This window comes from Rattus norvegicus, chromosome 9, assembly GCF_021556685.1.
Source record: "Rattus norvegicus strain SHRSP/BbbUtx chromosome 9, alternate assembly SHRSP_T2T, whole genome shotgun sequence".
Taxonomy (NCBI): Eukaryota; Metazoa; Chordata; class Mammalia; order Rodentia; family Muridae; genus Rattus; species Rattus norvegicus.
This window is the reverse complement of record NC_141542.1, coordinates 20057254-20078541: the sequence shown is the minus strand read 5'-3', so window position 1 is coordinate 20078541 and position 21288 is coordinate 20057254. Positions and strand designations below refer to the sequence as shown.

General features: G+C 41.6%; 1 protein-coding gene across 3 annotated transcripts in view; it reads left to right on the top strand.

Annotated features, from left to right (window-relative positions):
* Nucleotides 1–21288, top strand: part of LOC148003427 (uncharacterized) — a 42769-nt gene that overhangs the window by 19304 nt on the left and 2177 nt on the right. The window contains exons 2-5 of one of the 3 annotated variants that reach the window (XM_087568652.1): nucleotides 11700–11968; nucleotides 16067–16226; nucleotides 17556–17687; nucleotides 18356–18539. In XM_087568652.1, coding sequence (XP_087424778.1) covers nucleotides 11878–11968; nucleotides 16067–16226; nucleotides 17556–17687; nucleotides 18356–18539 — 567 coding nt within the window. In that variant the 5' untranslated portion in view covers nucleotides 11700–11877. Of the gene's footprint in view, nucleotides 1–11699; nucleotides 11969–13429; nucleotides 13489–15157; nucleotides 15340–16066; nucleotides 16227–17555; nucleotides 17688–18355; nucleotides 18540–21288 lie in introns of those variants that run through there. The other 2 variants (XM_087568653.1, XM_087568651.1) reach the window with 2 other exon arrangements.

Sequence of the window (21288 nt, the reverse complement as noted above, 5' to 3'; positions counted from 1 at the left end):
TCACTGTTCACTGTGTTTCCAACTCTGTGAATTTCCAGTTCATCATGCATATCGTACCCACTGTGTATGCTTGCTGTCAAATATATAGTTACCTCTAAATTATACTCTGTGGATGAACATGTTGAACAAATTAATGGGATAAACATTAATTTTTCTGTAATATCTCCCAGGACATATAAACATGGTATAAGGGATTTTAAAGCAATCGGGAATCCTGCACCCAAATCCCGGGGCAGAGGGTGTTGAACACCCAGGAATGCAGATAATCCTGAGACCACAGGATAGAAAGCCACTTCTGCCCAGCTCTGCCCACATCTCTGGCCCAATATTAATCTGCATGATGCCTCTGGAAACAGGAATAGAGGAGCAGTCAGCGGCAGGAACCTGCTTGGTTCAGCCTGGGCCCAGAACCTACCTGGGCCCTGAGCATATTTGAAGAAAACCAGAGGAATACAATTCTGTGTTTCCTGATTGTGACATTTTTTATTTGAAGCTCTAAACACCATTTTGTTGTTGTTGATTTTTAGTTGGATATCTTTCATTTCGAAGTCAAATGTTATTCCTTCCTTTTTTTCCAGAAATAAGTCTGAATACCATCGCCCTCCCCCTCTTCTATAAGGTATTCCCTTCACCAGCCATCCACTTTCCCAGCCTAGGCAGGACCAAGGGCTGCTCATTCCATTTGTGCCCAAGAAGACCATCCTCTGATACACATGCAGATGAGGCCATGGCACAGTCCCTGTATAGTGATTGGTACTGGTTTAGTCACTGGGAACTCTGGTTGGCAGGCATGGTTGTCCTTATGGGGTTGCAAGTCCCTTCAGCTCTTTCAATCTTTCTGTAATTCCTCCAACTGAGGTCCAGTTCTCAGTTTAAAGGTTTGCTGCTAGCATTCGCTTCTGTATTTGACATGATCTGGCTGTGCCTCTCAGGAGACATCTATATCCAGTTCCTGTCAACCTGCACCTCTTAGCTTCATCCACCTTATATAGTTTGAAGGCTGTATGTGTATAGGCCACTCGTGGGGTAGACTCTGAATGGCCATTCCTCCAGGCTCTGTTCTAAATTTTGCATCCCTCTCCCTTCAATAGGGATTCTTCTTCTCCTTTAAAGGAAGGAGTGAAGAATCAGCATTTTGGTCATCCTTCCTGAATTTGATTTGGTCTGTGAATCTTGGAGAATTTGAGCCTTTGGGCTAATATCCACTTATCAATGAGTGCATACCATGTGTGTGTTTCTGTGATTGGGTTAACTCACTCAGGATGATATGTCTTAGTTCATTCTCTTTGCCTATGAAATTCATGAAGTCATTGTTTTTGATACCTCTGTAGTACTCCATTGTGTAGATGTACCACACTTTCTGTTTCCATTCCTCTGTTGAAGGGCATCTGGGATCTTTTCATTTTATGACTATTATTAATAAGGCTGCTATGAACATAGTGGAGGGTGTGCGTTGTTGTATGTTGGAGCATCTTTTGGGTATATGTGCAAGAGAGGTATAGCTGGGCCTCAGCTAGTGCAATGTCTAATTTTCTGAGGAACCTCCAGACTGATATCCAGAATGGTTGTACCAGTCTGCAATCTCACCAACAATGGAGGAGTGTTCCTCCTTCTCAAATCCCTGCAAGTATCTTCTGTCACCTGAGTGTTTTATCTTAGCCATTCAGACTGGTGTGAGGAGGAATTTCGGGGTTTTTTTGATTTCCATTTCCCTTATAACTAAAGATGTTAAACATTTCTTTTGATGCTTCTCAGTGACTTCATATTCCTCAGCTGTGAATTCTTTGTTCAGCTCTGAACCACAATTTTTAATAGGGTTATTAGTCTCCCTACATTCCAACTGTCCAACTTCATGAGTTCTTTCTAAATTTTGGATATTAACCCTCGATCAGTTGTAGGATTGGTAAAGGTCTTTTCTCAATCTGTTGTTTTGTGTTTTGTCCTAACCACAGTGTCCTTTGCCTTACAGAAGCTTTGTACCTTTATGAGGTCCCATTTGACTACTCTTGATCGTAGAGCATAAGCCATTCATGTTTTGCTCAGGAAATTTTTTCCAGTGTCCTTGTGTTCAAGATGCTTCCCCACTTTTGCTTCTATAGATTGAGTGTATCTGGTTTGATGTAGAGGTCCTTGATCCACCTGGACTTAAGCTTTGTCCAGGGCAATAAGAAGGGGATGATTTGGACTCTTCCATATGCTGACCTCCAGTGGAACCAGCACCATTTGCTGAAAATGCTATCTTTTTTCTACTGGATGCTTTTGTCTCCTTTGTCGAAAACCAAGTGACCATAGGTGTGCTGGTTCATTTCTGTGTCTGCAGTTCTATTCCACTGGTCTATCTTCCTGTCTCTGTACCAATACCATACAGTTTTTATCACTAATGCTCTGTAAACTGCTTGAGTTCATGGATGGTGATTCCCAGGGAAGTCCTCTATTGTTGAGGATAGTTTTAGCTATCCTGCGTTACTTGTTATTCCAAATGAATTTGCAAATTATTTCTTCTAACCCTATGAACAATTGATTTGGCATTTTGATGGGGGTTGCTTTCAATCTGTAGGTCACTTTTGGAAAAATGGCCATTTTTACTATCTTCATCCTGTCAAGCCATGAGCATGGCAGATCTTTCCATCTTCTGAGACCTTCAATTTCTTTCTTCAGATACTGGAAGTTCTTGTCACACAGATCTTTCACTTGCTTCATAAAAGTCACACTGAGGTATTTTTGTATAATTTGAGACTATTATGAAAGGTGTCATTTCCCTAATTTCTTTCTCAGCTTGTTTATCTTTTGTGTAGAGGAAGTTTACTGATTTGTTTGAGTTAATTTTATACCCAGCCACTTTGCTGAAGTTGTTTATCAGACTTAGGAGTTCTCTGGTGTAACTTTTGGGGTGTCTCATGTATACTATCCTATCCTCTGCAATAGTTATATTTTGACTTCTTCCTTTCCAATCTGTATCCCTTTGACCTCCTCCTGTTGTCTGATTGCTCTGGCTAATGCTGGGGACAACATACAATGACAGGGACTGCCAGCAGAGGGCCTGGATGGAGACACCTCAAAAGCCTGCCGCAGGTTCAGAGCTAAACAAAAATTCACAGCTGAGGAATGGCGAATGGCTGAGAAACACCTAAAGAAATGTTCAACATCTTTAGTCATAAGGGAAATGCAAATCAAAACAACCCTGAGATTTCACCTCACACCAGTGAGAATGGCTAAGATCAAAAACTCAGGTGACAGCAGATGCTGGCTAGGATGCAGAGAAAGAGGAACACTCCTCCATTGTTGGTGGGATTGCAGACTGGTACAACCATTCTGGAAATCAGTCTGGAGGTTCCTCAGAAAATTGGACATTGAACTGCCTGAGGATCCAGCTATACCTCTCTTGGGCATATAACCACAAGATGCCCCAACATATAAAAAAGTCACATGCTCCACTATGTTCATAGCAGCCTTATTTATAATAGCCAGAAGCTGGAAAGAACCCAGATGCCCTTCAACAGAGGAATGGATACAGAAAATGTGGTACATCTACACAATGGAATATTACTCAGCTATCAAAAACAATGACTTTATGAAATTCGCAGGCAAATGTTCGGAACTGGAAAATATCATCCTGAGTGAGGTAACCCAATCACAGAAAAACACACATGGTATGCACTCATTGATAAGTGGCTATTAGCCCAAATGCTCGAATTACCCTAGATGCCTAGAACAAATGAAACTCAAGACGGATGATCAAAATGTGAATGCTTCACTCCTTCTTTAAAAGGGGAACAAGAATACCCTTGGCAGGGAATAGAGAGGCAAAGATTAAAACAGACAGAGAAGGAACACCCATTCAGAGCCTGCCCCACATGTGGCCCATGCATATACAGCCATCCAATTAGACAAGATGGATGAAGCAAAGAAGTGCACGCCGACAGGAGTGGGATGTAGATCTCTCCCGAGAGACACAGCCAGAATACAGCAAACACAGAGGCGTATGCCAGCAGCAAACCACTGAATTGAGAATAGTATGCCCGTTGAAGGAATCGGAGAAAGAAGTGGAAGAGCTTGAAGGGGCTCGAGACCCCATATGTACAACAATGCCAAGCAACCAGAGCTTCCAGGGACTAAGCCACTACCTAACGACTATATACATGGACTGACCCTGGACTCTGACCTCATAGGTAGCAATGAATATCCTAGTAAGAGCACCAGTGGAAGGGGAAGCCCTGGGTCCTGCTAAGACTGAACCACCAGTGAACTAGAATGTTGGAGGGAGGGCAGCAAGGGGGGAGGATGGGGAGGGGAACACCCATTAAGAAGGGGAGGGGGGAGGGGGAAGTTTGCCCGGAAACTGGGAAAGGGAATAACACTCGAAATGTATATAAGAAATACTCAAGTTAATAAAAAAAAAAAAGAAATGGTGGTTTTGCCTATATTGAATTCTGAGTTTCAAAATTATGGTTCATTTTTCTTTATTCCTTAATTAAGCTTTTTATTAAGTTTTTGATTAACCATTACACCCTTAGATGCACAGTGCTAGGATCGTAGTAGGTGCTCAATAAATCTCTGACCATCGGGGCAGAGGAATGATAAGAAAGTATGTATTTTCTGTAAGTTCTGTCAGTTTCGGGAACAGGTGATTTTAGGCTTACCAGTCATAGCTTGGTATCTAGTCCCACACAAGACAACTTGACAGAATCCCCTTTCTGGCCATTATGTTCAACTTATTTTTCTCTTAATCATTCTTGAAAATCATGGAAGTAATGTGGAAAATTGATTGTACTTGCAGTATAGCAAAAAAGGCCAGTCTAGATAGGTAAGCAGTTATGTTTGTCCATGAGCTGACGTCTTAAAACATCTAGATTTTAGGAATTTGGTGTTGTGTTTTCCAAAGATACATCTTACAACATACAGATAACGTCGTAATAGAATAAAGGAATCTTTTGATTTAGCACCAAATTCCATAAAGCAATGACTACTGCACAGCTCTCTTGGCCATATGAATTACAGGAATTATATTTCACTTTTTTAAAGAAATAAGGAAAGTACTTAAGGTTGAAAAAAGCCCATTGGAAAAGGTCCCTGTGGTTTTTCTCTTTGGTTTCTTGTGCTCTTTCTAAAGGACGACTTTAAGAAGTCAGGGCAGTCAGGTTGTCATTGTGGTCAGGCAGTCATGAGCAGATGGTTAAGCGATGTGCTAGGGCCCCATAGGCCAATGAGCCAAGCAAGCTGAAGAGGACAGGATAGACAGTGAGCCTGAGTGAAGAGCAGAGGCTAGCCAGTGAGACTGACTGAAGAGCAGAGGCTAGCCAGTGAGCCTGAGTGAAGAGCAGAGGCTAGCCAGTGAGCCTAACTGAAGATCAGAGGCTAGCCACTGAGCCAGGCTGAAGAGCAGAGGCTAGCCAGTGAACCTGACTGAAGAGCAGAGGCTAGCCAGTGAGCCAGGCTGAAGGCTGAAGAGCAGTGATTTTAACCTTTATTTCTAAGTTCTTCAGTTTTCCTAAAATTTCTACAAAAGTTTGCCTCCATAAAGTTTAGCTTTAAAGGTTCTCCTTGCTCTCTTCTTCTTATCTCCTTTCCTCTTGCTCTTATCACACAATGATTTCCTTACTCTCAATGCCTTACTCTCAACGCTATGCCTTTACTTCTAAGTTCTTCTTCAGTTCTCTTCTGTTCTGTTCAGTTCTGTCTAAAAAGCTTTCTCTCTCTTTGTCCGCAGCATTTGTATATCTTTCTGAACACAGCATCACATGGTGAAAAGTTCACCACAAGTTTGCACAGGAATTCAAATCATAAGTTGGATAATCAGTTTACGACAGAGAATGTTTACATGCATATCTGTGAAGAGTAATCATCAGGATAAACTGTCACCATCTGTTACTGGCTCTGCAAGTTCATGGAGAGTAAAAGCTGTAATTTTTATGAGAAAAGAATAAGTGAAATTACCTATAGGCAAATCCAGTCAATTATTTATGTTCAGTCCTTTCACCTATAGTAAATCATTGGTTCTCTTTTTATGAACCTTGGTTAATTGGTTAATACCCTCTTAGAATGGGCTATAATTTGTAGATGCCTGCTTGGTATTGCAGAAGCAATTCACTCATTACACTTTAAGAATGGCAGGGTTCTCAATGCAATTTTGATTACCAGAAAGAATATAATAGCAGTCCTATTATAAAAGCTTAAAATTACTAATCTAATTTTAAGAATTCTTATAGAACCATCATTAGGAATTAAGAAATCATCTATTTGTCTATACATCATCACTCCAAGACAATACATCTTCGTTGCTCTGTGGTGATCTGCTCAAAAGAGTGGGGTAAAGAGCATGACAAATACAGAGGCAGATGCTTGCGGCCAACCATTCAGCTGAGAGCAGGGTCCCCAATGGAGGAGTAAGAGAAAGGATTGAGGGAGCTGAAGGGGTTTACAGCCCCATAAGAACAACACTAAGAAACACCCAGAGCTCCCAGGGCCAAAACCACCATCGAAAGAGTACACATGGACAGATTCATGGCTACAGCTGCATATGTAGAAGAGGATGGCCTTCTTGGGCACAAATGGGAGGAGAAGCCCTTGGTCTTGTCAAGGCTTGATGCCCCAGTGTAGGGGAAACCCGAACAGGGAGGCAGGTAGACCTGGATGTTTCGGTGGGTGTGGTAAGACCCTCATAATAGAAGGGGGAGGCGTGTTATAATGGGTTTTTTGGATGGGAAACCAGTAAAAGGGATAACATTGGAAATGTAACAAAAGCCCTCTCTGGATGGACAGAGGCTAAGGTGCTCTGAGTTCCTACTTCCCTGCTGCCTCCCTTTGATCGCAACTGTGGTGCATGGTGTCAGCCTGGGACACTCCATGGGCTGCTGCTGGCACTGGTCCTGGCGTTCAGGGCCAAGAGCATGATGAGCAAGGAGCACATGGTTTGTCCCGATTCAGAGCAGGGCCAGTTGCCACCAGAGGACAAGCACAGCTTCCTGTACAATCATGAGGTCTTCCTGGGCAAGGAGGACTCCAAGACCTTTGATAGCTAAGCCTGGACGAGAGCAGGAGAGGCTGGGGAAATTGTTGATCCAATTGACAATGATGGAGGTGGCCTTGTTACTTCTGAAGACCTGAAAGTTTGGATCAAACATGTACAGAAAAGATACATCTACCATAATGTGGCTAAACTCTGGAAGGATTATGATAGCGACATAGAGGAAAAGATCTCCTGGGAAGAATACAGGCAGGCCACCTATGGCTACTACCTGGGAAACCTTGCTGAATTCCAAGATAGCTCTGCTCATCACAACTTTAAAAAGTTGCCTCCACGAGATGAAATGAGAGGAGGTTTAAGGCCTTGAAGGTGACCTGACAGCTACTCAGGACGGGTTCATTGCTTTTCTGCACTAAGAGGATTTAGAACATATGAGGAGATTGTAGTTCTGGAAACCCTGGAGGATATCGACAAGAACGGGGATGGGTTTGTGGACTAGGATGAGTACATTGTGGACATCTTTTTCCCATGAGGACAATTGCCCTGAGACAGACTGGGTTTTGTCTGGGGAGCAGTTCAATGATTTGCCAGATCTAAAGAAGTATGGGAAGCTGGAGTAGGATGAGATTCACCATTGGATCCTTCCTCAGGACTATGACCATGCACAGATTGAGGCCCACCATCTGGTGTATGAGTCAGACAAAAACAAGCATGAGACACTGTCCAAGGAGGAGATTCTAGACAACTGGACCATGTTTGTGGGAAGCCAAGCCACCAATTATGTGGAAGATCTTATCAAAAATCATGATGAATTTTGAAAGACAGTCATCCTCATGTGGCCAATGGTCACAGCTTCCTGCGGATGTTCTGGGTTATTGCTATATTTGTCAAGTATATAGCAGTTGTGTCCCTAAACAATGAGAAACCTTTCTAAAGCTCAAAAAAATCATACATTGCACCAAACAATAATAGTAGGAGATTTAAACACCCCACTTTCATCAGTGGACAGTCAGGGAAACAGAAATTAAACAGAGACATAGAAAGACTAACAGAAGTTATGAACCAAATGGATTTAACATATATTTATAGAACATTCCACCCTAAAACCAAAGGATATATCTTCTTCTCAGCATCTCATGGTACCTTCTCCAAAATTGACCATATAATCGGTCACAAAACAGGCCTCAACAGGTACAGGAAGATAGAAATAATCCCATGCATCCTTTCAAAAAACCACGCACTAAGGCTGCTGATCAATAACAACAAAAAGTACAGAAAGCCCACATATACATGGAAGTTGAAGTCAATGACAACTTGGTCATTGGAGACATAAGAAAGAAATTAAAGATTTCTTAGAATTTAATGAAAATGAAGGTACAACATACCCAATCTTATAGGACACAATAAAAGCAACGCTAAGAGGAAAACTCACAGCTCTGAGTGCCTGCAAAAAGAAACAGGAGAGAGCATATGTCAGCAGCTTGACGGCACACCTAAAAGCTCTAGAAAAAAAAATTGAGTAGAAGGCAGGATATAATCAAACTCAGGGCTGAAATCAAACAAGAAGAAACAAAACCGAGTATCAAAAGTCATCAATCCCAGGAGATGGATCTTTGTGAAAATCAACAAGATAAATAAGCACTTAGCCATACTAACCAGAGGTCATAGAGAGTGTATCCAAATTAATAAAATAAGAAATAAAAGGGAGACATAACAACAAAATCTGAAGAAATTAAAAAGATCATCAGATCCTACTACAAAACATATATTCAACAAAACTGGAAAATGTGGAGGAAATGGACAATTTTCTATACAGATACCAGGTACCACAGTTAAATCAGGAACAAATGAACCATCTAAACAACCCCATAACTCATAAAGAAATAGAAACTGTTATTAAACATCTTCCATCCAAAAAGAGCCCAGGACCAGATGGATTTAGTGCAGAATTCTATCAGACCTTCATAGAAGAGTTCATACCAATACTGTCCAAAATACTCCGCAAAATACAAACAGACAGAGCACTACCAAATTCCTTCCATGAAGCCACAATTACTCTTATACCTGAACCATACAAAGATACAACAAAGATAGAGAAATTCAGACCAATTTCCTTTATGAATATTGATGCAAAAATGCTCAATAAAATTCTTGCAAACTGAATCCAAGAACACATCCAAACAATCATCCATCATGATCAAGTAGGCCTCATGGCAAGGATGCAGAGATGGTTTAATATACAGAAATCCATCAATGAAATTTACCTTATAAACAAACTCAAAGGGAAAAAACCCACATGATCATTTCATTAGATGCTGAGAAATCATTTGACAAAATTCAGTACCATTTTATTAATAAAGTCCTGGAAAGATCAGGAATTAAAGGCCCATATCTAAATATAGGAAAATGCAAAATACATCCAACCACTAGCTAATATCAAACGAAACTGAGAAAATTGAAGGAATCCCACTAAAATCAGGGACGAGACAAGGCTGCCCACTCTTTCCCTACTTTTTCAATATGGTACTTAAAGTCCTTGCCATAGCAATCAAACAATGAAAGTAGGTCAAAGGGAAAAATTAGAAGGGATGAACAAAACACTAATATTTGAAGATGATATGATAGTCCACTTAAGCAACACCAAAATTCTACCAGAGAACTACTTAACCTGATCAACAACTTCAGCAAACTGTCCGGGTATAAAATCAACCCAAACAATTCAGTAGCCTTCCTCTACTCAAAGGGTAAACAGGCTGAGAAAGAAATTAGGGAAATGACACCCTTCACAACAGTCCCAAATAATATAAAATAACTTGCTGTTACTTGAACCAAGCAAGTAAAAACTCTGTATGACAAGAACTTCAAATCTCTGAAGAAAGAAATTGAAGATCTCAGAAGATGGAAAGATCTCCCATGCTCATAGATTGGCAGGATGAATATGGTAAAAAAATGACCATTTTGCCAAAGGCAATCTACAGATTCAATGCCATCACCAACAATATTCCTACTCAATTCTTTATAAAGGTAGAAAGTGCAATTTGCCGTCATTTGGTATAACATAAAACCCAGGATAGCAAAACTCTACTCAACAATAAAAGACCTTCTGGGGGAATCACCATCTCTGACCTCAAGCAGTATTACAGAGCAATAGTGTGTATGGTATTGGCATACAGACAGGCAGATCAGTGGAACATAATTGAAGACACAGAAAAGAACCCACACACCTATGGTCATTTGATCTTTGACAAAGGAGTTAAAACATCCAATGGAAGAAAGATAGCATTTTTAACAAATGGTGCTCGTTCAACTGGAGGTCAACATGTAGAAGAATGCAAGTTGACCCATTCTTATTACCCTGTACAAAGCTTAAGTCCAAGTGGATCAAGGGCCTCCACATCAAACCAGATACAGTAAAAGTAATGGATAAAAAGTAGGGAAGAGTCTCGAAGACATGAGCACTAAGGAAAATTGCCTGAACAAAATACCAATGGCTTATGCTTTAAGATCAAGAATCGACAAATGGGACCTCATAAAACTGAAAAGCTTCTGTAAGGCAAAGGACAGTGTCATTAGGACAAAAAGGCAACCAACAGATTGGGAAAAAATCTTTACCAATCCTGCATCTGATGGAGGGCTTATATCCAAAGTATACACAAAACAGAAGAAGTTAGAGTACAGAGAGCCAAACACCCCTGTTAATAAATGGGGTTCGGAACTAAAGAAAACATTCTCAGCTGAGGAATATAGAATAGCTGAAAAGCACCTAAAGAAATGCTCAACATCCTTAGTCATCAGAGAAATGCAAATCAAAACAACCCTAAGAATCCACCTCACACCAGTCAGGATGTCTAAGATCAAAACATCAGGTAACAACAGATGCTGGCGAGGATGTGGAGAAAGAGGAACACTCGTCCATTGTTGCTGGGATTGCAAACTAGTACAAGAACTCTGGAAATCAGTCTGAACGTTCCTGGAAAATTGGACATTGCACTACCTGAGCACACAGCTATACCTGTCCTGGGCATATACCCAAAAGATACTCCAACATAAAACAAACACATATGATCCACTATGTTCATAGCAGCCTTATTCATAATAGCCAGAAGCTGGAATGAACCCAGATGCCCTTCAACAGAGGAATTTATTCGAAAAATGTGGTATATCTACACAATGGAGTACCACTCAGCTATCAAAAACAATGACTACCTTCAATTCATAGACAAATGGAAAGAACTAGAAAATATCATCCACAGTGAGGTAATCCAATCACAGAAAAACACACTTGGTATGCTCTTGGGAGCGATGGCCTTGAATCCCTCCATTATTGATGTTATTATTATGGTTAGCATTAAATATGACGGGGTTCATGGAAAATCCCCAGCCAGCTGCAGAAGACTAATACAAATGTGCTGGTCAAGATGAATAATCATATGATAACGTGTGACGTTAAGATACCCAATGTCATGACCTGTAACCTTTCTGAAAAACCAACATCCTGCTGACTAATAGATATGACAAACCTGTGACCTTTCTGACAACCTGTCAACATCAGCCGATTCCCTGACCACATGAATATTGTGTCCTTGGCGTGGGTAAATGTTTCTTACTTCTCTCCTCTCTCTGTTACCCTTTTTATGGTACAAATTCAGCCTTGGGGAAAAATAAAATTGTCGCCTTGATCAGACTCTTGTCGTGGAGTCCTTCTTCACATCTCTAGTCCCTCATTCTCTTCCAGATACTCAGCACCCCTCATTGACAGTATGTACTCATTGATAAGTGGATATTGACCAAAACCTCAAATTACCCAAGATGCAGTCTACAGATCTCAGGAAACTCAAGAAGAAGGATGACCAAAGTGCAGATGTTCCCACTCCTTCTTAAAATGGGGAACAAAAATATCCATAGGAGGGGATATGGAGGCCAAATCTAAAGCAGAGACTGAAGGAACAGCCATTCAGAGTCTGCCCCACATGTGGCCCATATGTATACAGCCACCAAAACTAGGTAAGATTGATGAATATAAAAAGTGATTACTGAAAGTGACCGGATATATATCTCCCCTGAGATACACATCCAGGGCATGTCAAATAAAGAGGTCAGTGCTGGCAGTAAACTGCTGAACTGAGAACAGGACGCCGTTTATGGGAATTAGAAGAAGGATTCAAAGAGCTGAAGGACTTGCAACCCCATAAGAACAGCAATGCCCACCAAATAAACCACTAGCAAAAGACTATACATGGACTGACCCAGGGGTCCAACTGCATATGTAGGAGAGAATAGCCTTGTTGGGGCACCTGTGGAAGGGGAAGCCCTTGTTCTTAAAAAGGTGGGACCCTGAGTGCAGGGAAATGTCCGGGAATGGGTTTCTAAGTGGCATGGATTGGGGGACCATACATATGGGAGAGGGCACGGCAGGGGGGCTTATGGACCAAAAGCTGGGAAAGGGAATAACGTTTGAATAAAACATATGTATCTATTAAAAAAACTGAAATTTAAAAAAAATGATACTAATACCAAAGAATAATCAAAAAATGTGAATAAGAAAGAAATTTTAGGTTTTGGAAAAAGATGAATGCCAGGTATTTGAAAAACTGTATGACGATGGTAAACACTTTAATATACTTGAGAAATTTTTTACATGTTAATGAACTGCATCTTTTTTTTAAATAGTGAATGCAAATCCAGTCCCTTCCTGGCTGTGAGTCTAGGGATCCAGATGTAGTGGAATTCATTATTTGTTGGTCCTGAACCTTTGAGCCTGCTTCTAACTCAGCTTATGCCAAGGAAACTAGACCAGGGTGATATCTAAGCCATTGACCAAACTATCTGGACTAACAATCACACGTGAAATTCCACCTTGCAAATGGGAGGAGAGGAATAAAAGATACCTTTAAGGATTTAAAAAAGATGAAATGTACCCAAAAAAATCCAATAAAAAATTTAAAATAAAAATAACTTAGGAAATACAAAATACTGGGGTGCCATTCCACAATCATGATGTGTTTCTTCTGTGATAGCTTACAGGTTAATTTACTTCTCTATAACTGTTTTCTTATTTCAAAGTAAGAAATGGCATCATCTGTGGAGTGATGGTGAGAACAAAAGCTTTGCCGAACTTGAATAATCGATCCCTCCCGAGCATGTGCTTAACATTCTAAGCACAGGGAAATTTCCTGAGGGGATTAAAAAACAAAATCCAAACATAAAACAGGAACAACAACGATGTAAAAACATTCTGAATGCTGGGTATGAAGGCATGTTGCATCTTTAATCAGCTTTGTAGGTATTTCTAATAAACACACAAAGAAACAAAAATCCTATCACAGTCCTAGCTGTTGCATCCAACAAAGAGAGAGCTGTGAGGTAGTGTGTGCTGCTTCTTTCCCCAGATACCCCTGGGCCTCAGGCCAACACCCAGTGAGCTGGACCAAGAGCAGCCAGGTTGAAATTCCTGCTGCCATGGCAGCATTCTGCAAGAACATTTCCCTTTGACAACAAGGAACCTGTGTGGAGGAGACCTCTTGGTGAGTCGTCAAGGACTCTACATGTCCTATTCTACAGGGAGAAGCCCTGCCAGGTCTTTGGCAAGGCCAGCCAGTTGTATGGGGAAGTCTCTGGTCCTGTGGCAGAGGGCGAGGAATGGCAGAAAGAAGGGCAGCTCCACTGAGAGCAAAGGCTACCCCTTCTAGGCCTATGACCTCCTAATTAATTTATCTTTTCACCTGATGCCCTATTCACATTTTCTTACTATCATACAACTGTGATCTTGATGAGCAGCTGGGCTCTTGTTTTCTTAATCAGTTCTTTGTTGTCACAGACGTTTTTAACTTACTCCAGCCCCTGAGACTTATTCATACCTTCTGTATGCAGTAGGACCCTTGGTGGGACTGTCATCTCAAAAACAGAAGGTTCAGTAATCCAAAAGATTGGACTCCAGTTTACCTCAGGCCAGGAAAGAAGTCAGCCACCATTAGTAAAAGAGCAAGGGAAAAAGTACATAGGAAAAACAAGTGGCTCAATCAGAAGAAAAGATCCTCAACTTCTAATGCCCGCACATCTGCACCCCTCTCTTCTGAGCTTTGTATAGTGATGTTGTATAACTCCAGATGGTAGTAAAAGGCAGAGTTCTTCCCAGAAAGGTCAGACATGATTTTCACTCTTACATCTCTGAGGTGGGGTGGCATTATAGCACACATTCATGTTGAATTATTATAACACCTATGATAAGAAGACAGAATCCATATATCACAATGCCAAATAGACTCCCTCCTGAACGTATGGACCCATTAAAATTGAGGTTCAACCTGAACTCAGGCCATTCCACTCCCTTCCCATCCTCCTGATTCTTATGTTTGCTACAAGTAAAAGATCATGGTGCAGCCCCCAATATTCTCATGCCTAGACTTGTCTATTCACGAAGAATGATATTGGAGAAGTGATGGCTATATAGTTACAATGTAGTAACACAAGGTCCAGGTTGACATTTGCTCACTGATGTCCAATTTAATTGTCTAGTTATATTTGAGAAAGGGAGGATGTGCTACATAATATATAAAACAGACAGAAATTTATTGTTTTATATATGCCCTGTAGTTGATCCCTATGTTCCCAAGGAAAAGGAGTTTTTATTGCAAAAAAATAGGATTATAGACGATTGATTTTGTGAAATACATGGATATGTAAATGGAAACAATGTCGGCTGTCAAGGACTGCACAGTAAGCAAATATTCCAGGTTTTATACACTCAGGGGTATAGAAGAAATATATTGGCCTCCAGAAAAAGGGAAAAGCTCAGGAATGGAAACGTGTGTCACATGCATTGTCTCAAGTAATAGATTTACTTTTAAGAAAAATCTCCCTCCTCCTTGGTCCCTAGAGATTTGGGTGCTAAGAAAAATCTGTTCTCCAATTCAGGGTTGTAAGCAACCCTCCCCAGCAAAAGCATTGTTGACTTCTAATGAAGCAGAGAGAAATATCTAGCTTTGAAATAGAGGTTGCCAAATGGTATTCCCAGTGGCACATGGGAGACTGGAGGAAAGGGTCCCCACAGAAATTCATCAGTGTGGGGAGAGCTGGTTAGTAGGTAGGCCATAGAACTTTCCAGTGACATCACCAGTAAGCCGTTCACTGGACACTCTATTGTATCTAAGAGAACCCTAGAATCTTCTGTGATGTCACCAGTGTTGTGGTGACACCAACTGCCTTTGGCATATTACTTCAGTTCCCTTTGGGTTCACAAGCAGGCATGTTTCACCAGCTGCTCAGGCTATTTCGGAAGGAAAGTGTTGATCAAGGAGAGACCGCACCAGGTCAGAGGGAAGCTGACCCCCTCTCTAGTGAAACAGGAAAGAGGAAATCATTCTGGGGAAGGCTTGGTGAGTCGTGGGCAGAGTTGGGGAACATCCTCAAGGAGGTAGGTTTGAGATGTGCCTTCTAAGACTAGGCCTTACAAGCAGGAGCCTTGGGATTTTTCAAAGGCAAACCAAGAGGCAGGAGTTTCTGATCTTTAATTTGAGAGAAAGCCATAAAGTTGTAAGACTTCAGTGTCTTTTCTTGAAGCTTTTTAACTGTGAGTGTCAACGAATGGCAGGAGGAGGCACTGTGAGATTAACAATGTGACCATCCATGGTTGGGAGTTGAAGCACTTCATCCTGTAGATTACTGTAGGTTACATAAGTGTCTGATGGCAAGAACAAGGAAGGATGCACCCCTAGTCATGAATTGAGTTCTCAGACACTTTGGGCTGGACACACTTGGTTAGAGCTTGATGGTGCTAAGCATTGTGAAGTCATTATGAACTCCAGGATTAACTGCACCACATCTGATATGAGATAACAATGTCGCAGATGGTTATGTCTCAGTCAGATTATAACTTTCAGTGCCAGGGGTCCTGTAATAGTGAGTGTGGCACGTGTATGGCATTAGAGGTTGGGAAGAGGGACATAGCTTAAGAATCAACCTTTAAGAAAGCTTTTCTGCTCTTTCAGGGATTAACCCAGTCTCTACCATTTCCCCTTCCTCAACCTCCTTTTCGGATTCAGAATGATCTATTCTGCCCATTGGTTCAAATATGCAAATTCACTTGGGTTTATCTGTCTACAGGTTTTGGTAGGAAGGCATCATCCCAAAATGTCATCAGTAAGCAAGAGGAGTGTCTAAAGGAACTGGAGGAACTCAAATTTGAAATCCAGAAGTGTCAATTCGAGAGGGATGAACTTTATCAAATCCTGGATCTTTATATCTATGATGAGTGGGACCACAGGTAGTCATTATGCCCAGTAACCTGTTCACTGTCTTGCGCTCTCTCTCTACTACTTCAAGATTTACTCATAGCACGAGAAAGTTTCACCTCTCATCCTGGATTTTAAGGAGATTTGGCAGGCATTAGCTTGTGAGATAAGCTAGGTGCTGTGTGTTTAGGGTCAACCTCTTTTGTACTTGACCCTGAGCCTCTTGGATTAGCATTGCTTCTGTCAACAGCTAGAATGACCTTGTCACACTTGCTGCAACTGTGTGTGTGAATGAAATGCCTGCACGTCATCACTCTTTCCTCTGAATTTGTTCATTATACACTGATTCTATGGCACCTCCATGGATGTAGTTGGCATTCTAGATGTGTTTGGATATGGGTTGGTGTGTATGTATGTGGCAGTATTTGTTGGTGGTTTACTCAGGATCAGGACGTCTGGGACCTTTGATGGGGTCTGAGGATTTGTTTGATCAACACTTTGCAGGTCATGATAGTGATGAGTACGTGGAGGCCCACACTGATCAAAAGAGCACTTTGCTCCTTCTGTATACCTTGGTGGCACCCAGGACTCTCCTGAGGGGAGGAGGTGTTATAAATCCTCTTCCCTGTCAAACTTAGTTATGCCCTCTGGGAATTCATGTAACGATAGAAACCAAGGATTGAGTATACCTGCTTTGAAAACAAGAGAAATGTCATCACAGCTTTCTCTTAGGCCCAAAGCTGTGGCAGACTGGAGGAATCTTCTTCCTGAACTAGTCAATTCCATCATGCTCACCTGGCCAGCTCTTGAAGGTCAGGTCCCTCCAACTGGTACCGTGACTCTGTTGTCCTGTGCCCAGGATAATAAACTTAACCAGTACAAATACTTTGAAGGAGCAAGTATGTGGTACATACTGAGTTTAAGTAATAGTGAGAACAGTCTGATTTTACCTAATTTGTTTCACCTGCTTTGATCTTTAGTTTTTTATTTTTTTAACTATCCAGGGATTGTTTATTGTGACCTAGAAATGGTCACTGTGGTCTTGACAGTTGTTATTCCCAAACAGGCAGCTCTCAGGCTCTGCCCCCTCCTATATAGTGAGTCTTTGCAGAACCATATCTCTCAGGATTCCAAGGAGTCCTTATTTCAAAACAAATGTTTGCTTATTTACACAGAAATATTTTCTGTGGATTGAGTCTCACTGTTGGGTTTTGTTCTGGTTTTTGACTTTGCCACTTTCTTCCCTTCCACCATTCCTTGAATTTGAAATTTTTTATTATATATTTTTATTTACATTTCACCTAATTCTGAAATCGTGAGTTCAAAACATTATTTGTTCCTTTGGCCATGACCTAACCCAGACTGCATGTCGAATTGCCAGTCCTTCAATCTGAACATGAGATGAGAATGATGGCTATGCAAATGATGACCAACTCAATAAGTGATGCCATGGAGAGGTACAAGGAGCTCATACAAGTGAACAGTTCCTACCGGTGAGTCGCTGACAGAGATGAGAACCCAGCACTAGGCAGGGAATGCTTCTGTCCTGTATGACTTTAACAAAAGTCAGGGCTCTGGTTCCATGGTGTCTGACTCTTAATAAGAAGCCTGCCTCCTGGCAAGGGTCTTAGATTTGTAGCTCTTGGACTCAGTTGTCCTACATGTGAAGGGTGTAGAAGACCCTCCAATTGTTATTTTCCCCGTTAAAGTTCCTCTAGATAGAAAAGGTTTGCACCATGATGGGAATATCAATCAACTCTGAATCTCTAGGACTCTGACAGGAGATTTAAAGATCTGTGATCCATGAGAAACACATGGAAAGACTCTATAGCTACTGGGTCTTCAACTACCCCTCAGAGGGGCTTTCCCCACAACGTGAAGATGGTTTCACCATACCATGGACATACGAGCTCCCTTATGGACCATCTCTTCTTCCTTGATTTATATAAACCGTCTTAGTGTCAGGATTTTCAGAAGTACTTTGCTTCATGTGGAATGTGGATTCTGGATTTGACCTCCTCTAATTGGTGCTAACTTGTATAGTGTGGCTCTATTCTGGGGATTTCTGAGGATGAGGACCCTTGAAGGGATGATTGGACTTGCAGGAGTGACAGGCAAATAGAAGCTGGCTGGGATTTACCATTTTTTGTTTGTGGTTCAGCATCAGGCAATCCCAGCTCCTACGTGAACAAGCTCAATTGAAGAACAATATACAGATTTTGCTGAATGAGAAGAGAGAACTGCTGGTGGAGCAGACTGAACTGCCAGCATCCTCTGTGGAGGCAAAGAGGTTCTGTGAAGAGTCCGGAATGAACATCTGTGACCCCAGTGCCAAGCAACAGCAGGTAGGGTTAGGGCTCAGGGTCAGGTTGTCCTCAGGTCTTACCATAACCATAGACAAACCAATGTAACTGTCTATATACTGATCCATGTCCTGACCTAGGTCTCATCCAAGTGTTCATTCATGTGATGGTTTACAAGGCTTTCTGTGGAGATAGCCCCTTTTCAAGAAACTGCATGTTTGGAAAGCAAATGCTCCTGCTCTTCGAGAATCTGCACTTCATTAAGGGAGATGGGTTGATCACACAGCACAGCACTACATGCCATTATGTATGGAGGGTGCTATGTGCGAGCCCTCTTTAGAGTAGAACAGGGCTTTGAGGGATGAAGCAAAAGCCTGGAGCTCATTTTCTTTACAGGGATCGTGTGAGACTCAGGAAGTAAGTAGTTTTCAAGGAGGAGAGCCTGGTGGAAATGCCAAAGAAATGGTTCTCATTGTCATTTGTGGTGGCTTTTGTTCTTCCTCCCCTCATGTCCCTGTATATGAAGATGTTGACTTCATGCTTCATAGATCTTGGGTAACTACAGAGCCAGTGTATCAGCATGTCAGTCCTGTCTTATTTGAGTGCTCCTGGAGAGTTCATAACTGGGCCTTACAACTTGAAGCTGGTTAGAAGAGCAAGGATGTGGAAAAGGTTTCTCAAAGGCTGAGGGTTGGCATAAGAGACTTGAGACTTCAAGAACAAAGTTATCCGTATGTACCCCCAATGCTCACCAAGAAAGGTGCATTGCTGTGCTGACCTGCATCTTAGGGAGCATGCGGGGAGGCCAGTTCATGACATGCAGTTTTGTCCAGTCATTATCTAACTTAGTCCTTTAAGCCTAGGTCTCTCAACAAACATGAAGCTTCCTGTTTTGTGCTGGCCAGCAGTCTTTGCATCATTCGTCCAGTTCCAAGTGGAGCCCCCTCTCTTATTTGTCTCAACACATTCTTAAACCATTCAACTATTTTAAAAATAAGGATTAGATTTCTTCACTTTACCTGAACAGAGTTATCCCCCGGGAAGATTCTGGATTGTCTTATTGGCTTCACCATGATCTTGCATGGAATCCTAGAGTGCAACCCTCTGCTGACATTGCTTTGCTGACTATATAGTGGGCACTGCATTCTTTCAGGATAGATTCCCTCTCAATATTGTACACAGTGCTGCATTTCAGAAAATTCACTGTATGTTATTTATTTAGCCTTTTTCTGACTGACATTGAGGTTGTTTTAATATCACAGGAACTCTAATGTGATCAAATGTTCCTGGAAACTGACCATGAGTTACTGTCTTCTCTGATGCTTCCAAAGTCTTCTATGAAGGAAACAGGGTAGTTTTAGTGAGGGGCCTATGATGAGCCAGCATAGAGCTTGATGAAGTCTTTTCCTAGAAATCTCTCTCTTGGGGATTTGATGTTGTGTTGTTTAGGCTATCTGTGCAGAACATGTAACTTACTTGTCGGACCAGCAAGTATCTGCATGGAAAGGTTTCCTGAAGTGGAAATGAGTACAGGCCAGGGCAGCACAGCCTGCTTGAGTCTAAGAGACTTGTACACAGCATTGTTCCCACTAATTCCTCACTCAACAGGAAATGTGCTGCATAAGAGCAAAGTTTTCATTTGTGCATGCGAGTGTGTATCTGTGTGTCTGTGTTTGTGTGTGTGTGTGGGTGTGTGTGTGTGTGTGGGTATGTGTGTGTGGGGGGGGTGTGTTTGTTTGTGTTTGCAGCAGTGAACGTGTGTTTTCCTCTATTTCCAAGTTTCATGAGAAAAGTACTCTAAGCGTTCACTTTACATCCATGAAACATGAAATAGAGCTGCCCAGTCATTTGGCATCTCCATCTAGCTCTGTACAGCAAAAGGACACTTAAATTACTAATTTATTCTGTTTCCAAAAATTTCAGAACAGAATTATCTTGTGAAGTCTGGGGGAGGAGTGGAAATATGTTCAAGTGAGTCGTGTTTCACAGGGGTAACAAATGGTACAGGCCTAGAGCTTGCAGGTCCCTTTTTGTTATGGTGTAGAAGCAGGACAATAAAATCCTTTAGAAATGCAACCCCCAAAAAGAGGACACAAAAACACCTGTAAAGTTAGATTTTCAAGTGTTTAGGGGCAACTACTGATCTGCATTGAAATCCTTTGGAGCACATCAAAGGAATGGAGTACTGGGAGGTAAGGTCAAGGCTTCTCTATAAAATCCATTGATTTATGATCCTTCTCTGTTCTTTGTGAACTGTGAAAGCCCACTGGAAGGTTGTGTCACTCGCTGTGTCTTCTCCAAGGTTGCTTTCCACATTGCCTGCTACCATTTCTTTCCAGCTACCTTGGCACACTACAGCTTCCCCTGGGAGTTGGCTTGGATTTTATTCATTGAGAATTTGAGTTGCTTGGAATTGTATCGTCATCCAGAAAAAGTCCCAGAGCTATGCTGTGGTGCAAGAACAGGGCAGTTTCAGGAGCCCCTTTAGGTGCACAGATTATACAAAGCGCTCCTCTATGTTATCTGTGTAGCATTCTGCAAGTGCTGTCGATTAACATCATTTTCTCTCAGTTAATTTCAGCCTCAATGGGTTAGGAGAAATGATGAGCTTCAAATGGGTCTGACAGTGTAAGAACAGGTAGCCCTATGAGAAGCCATGTTCAGAAAGTGGAACAGAAGTTTTAGTTAACCCAGTGATTCCACAACAAGGAGTAGGTATTGCCATTGCAACTAGGGAGCATCAATGTTGTAGTGGTCCCAGAGTAACCTTGAAGGAGATTCTATCCAGACG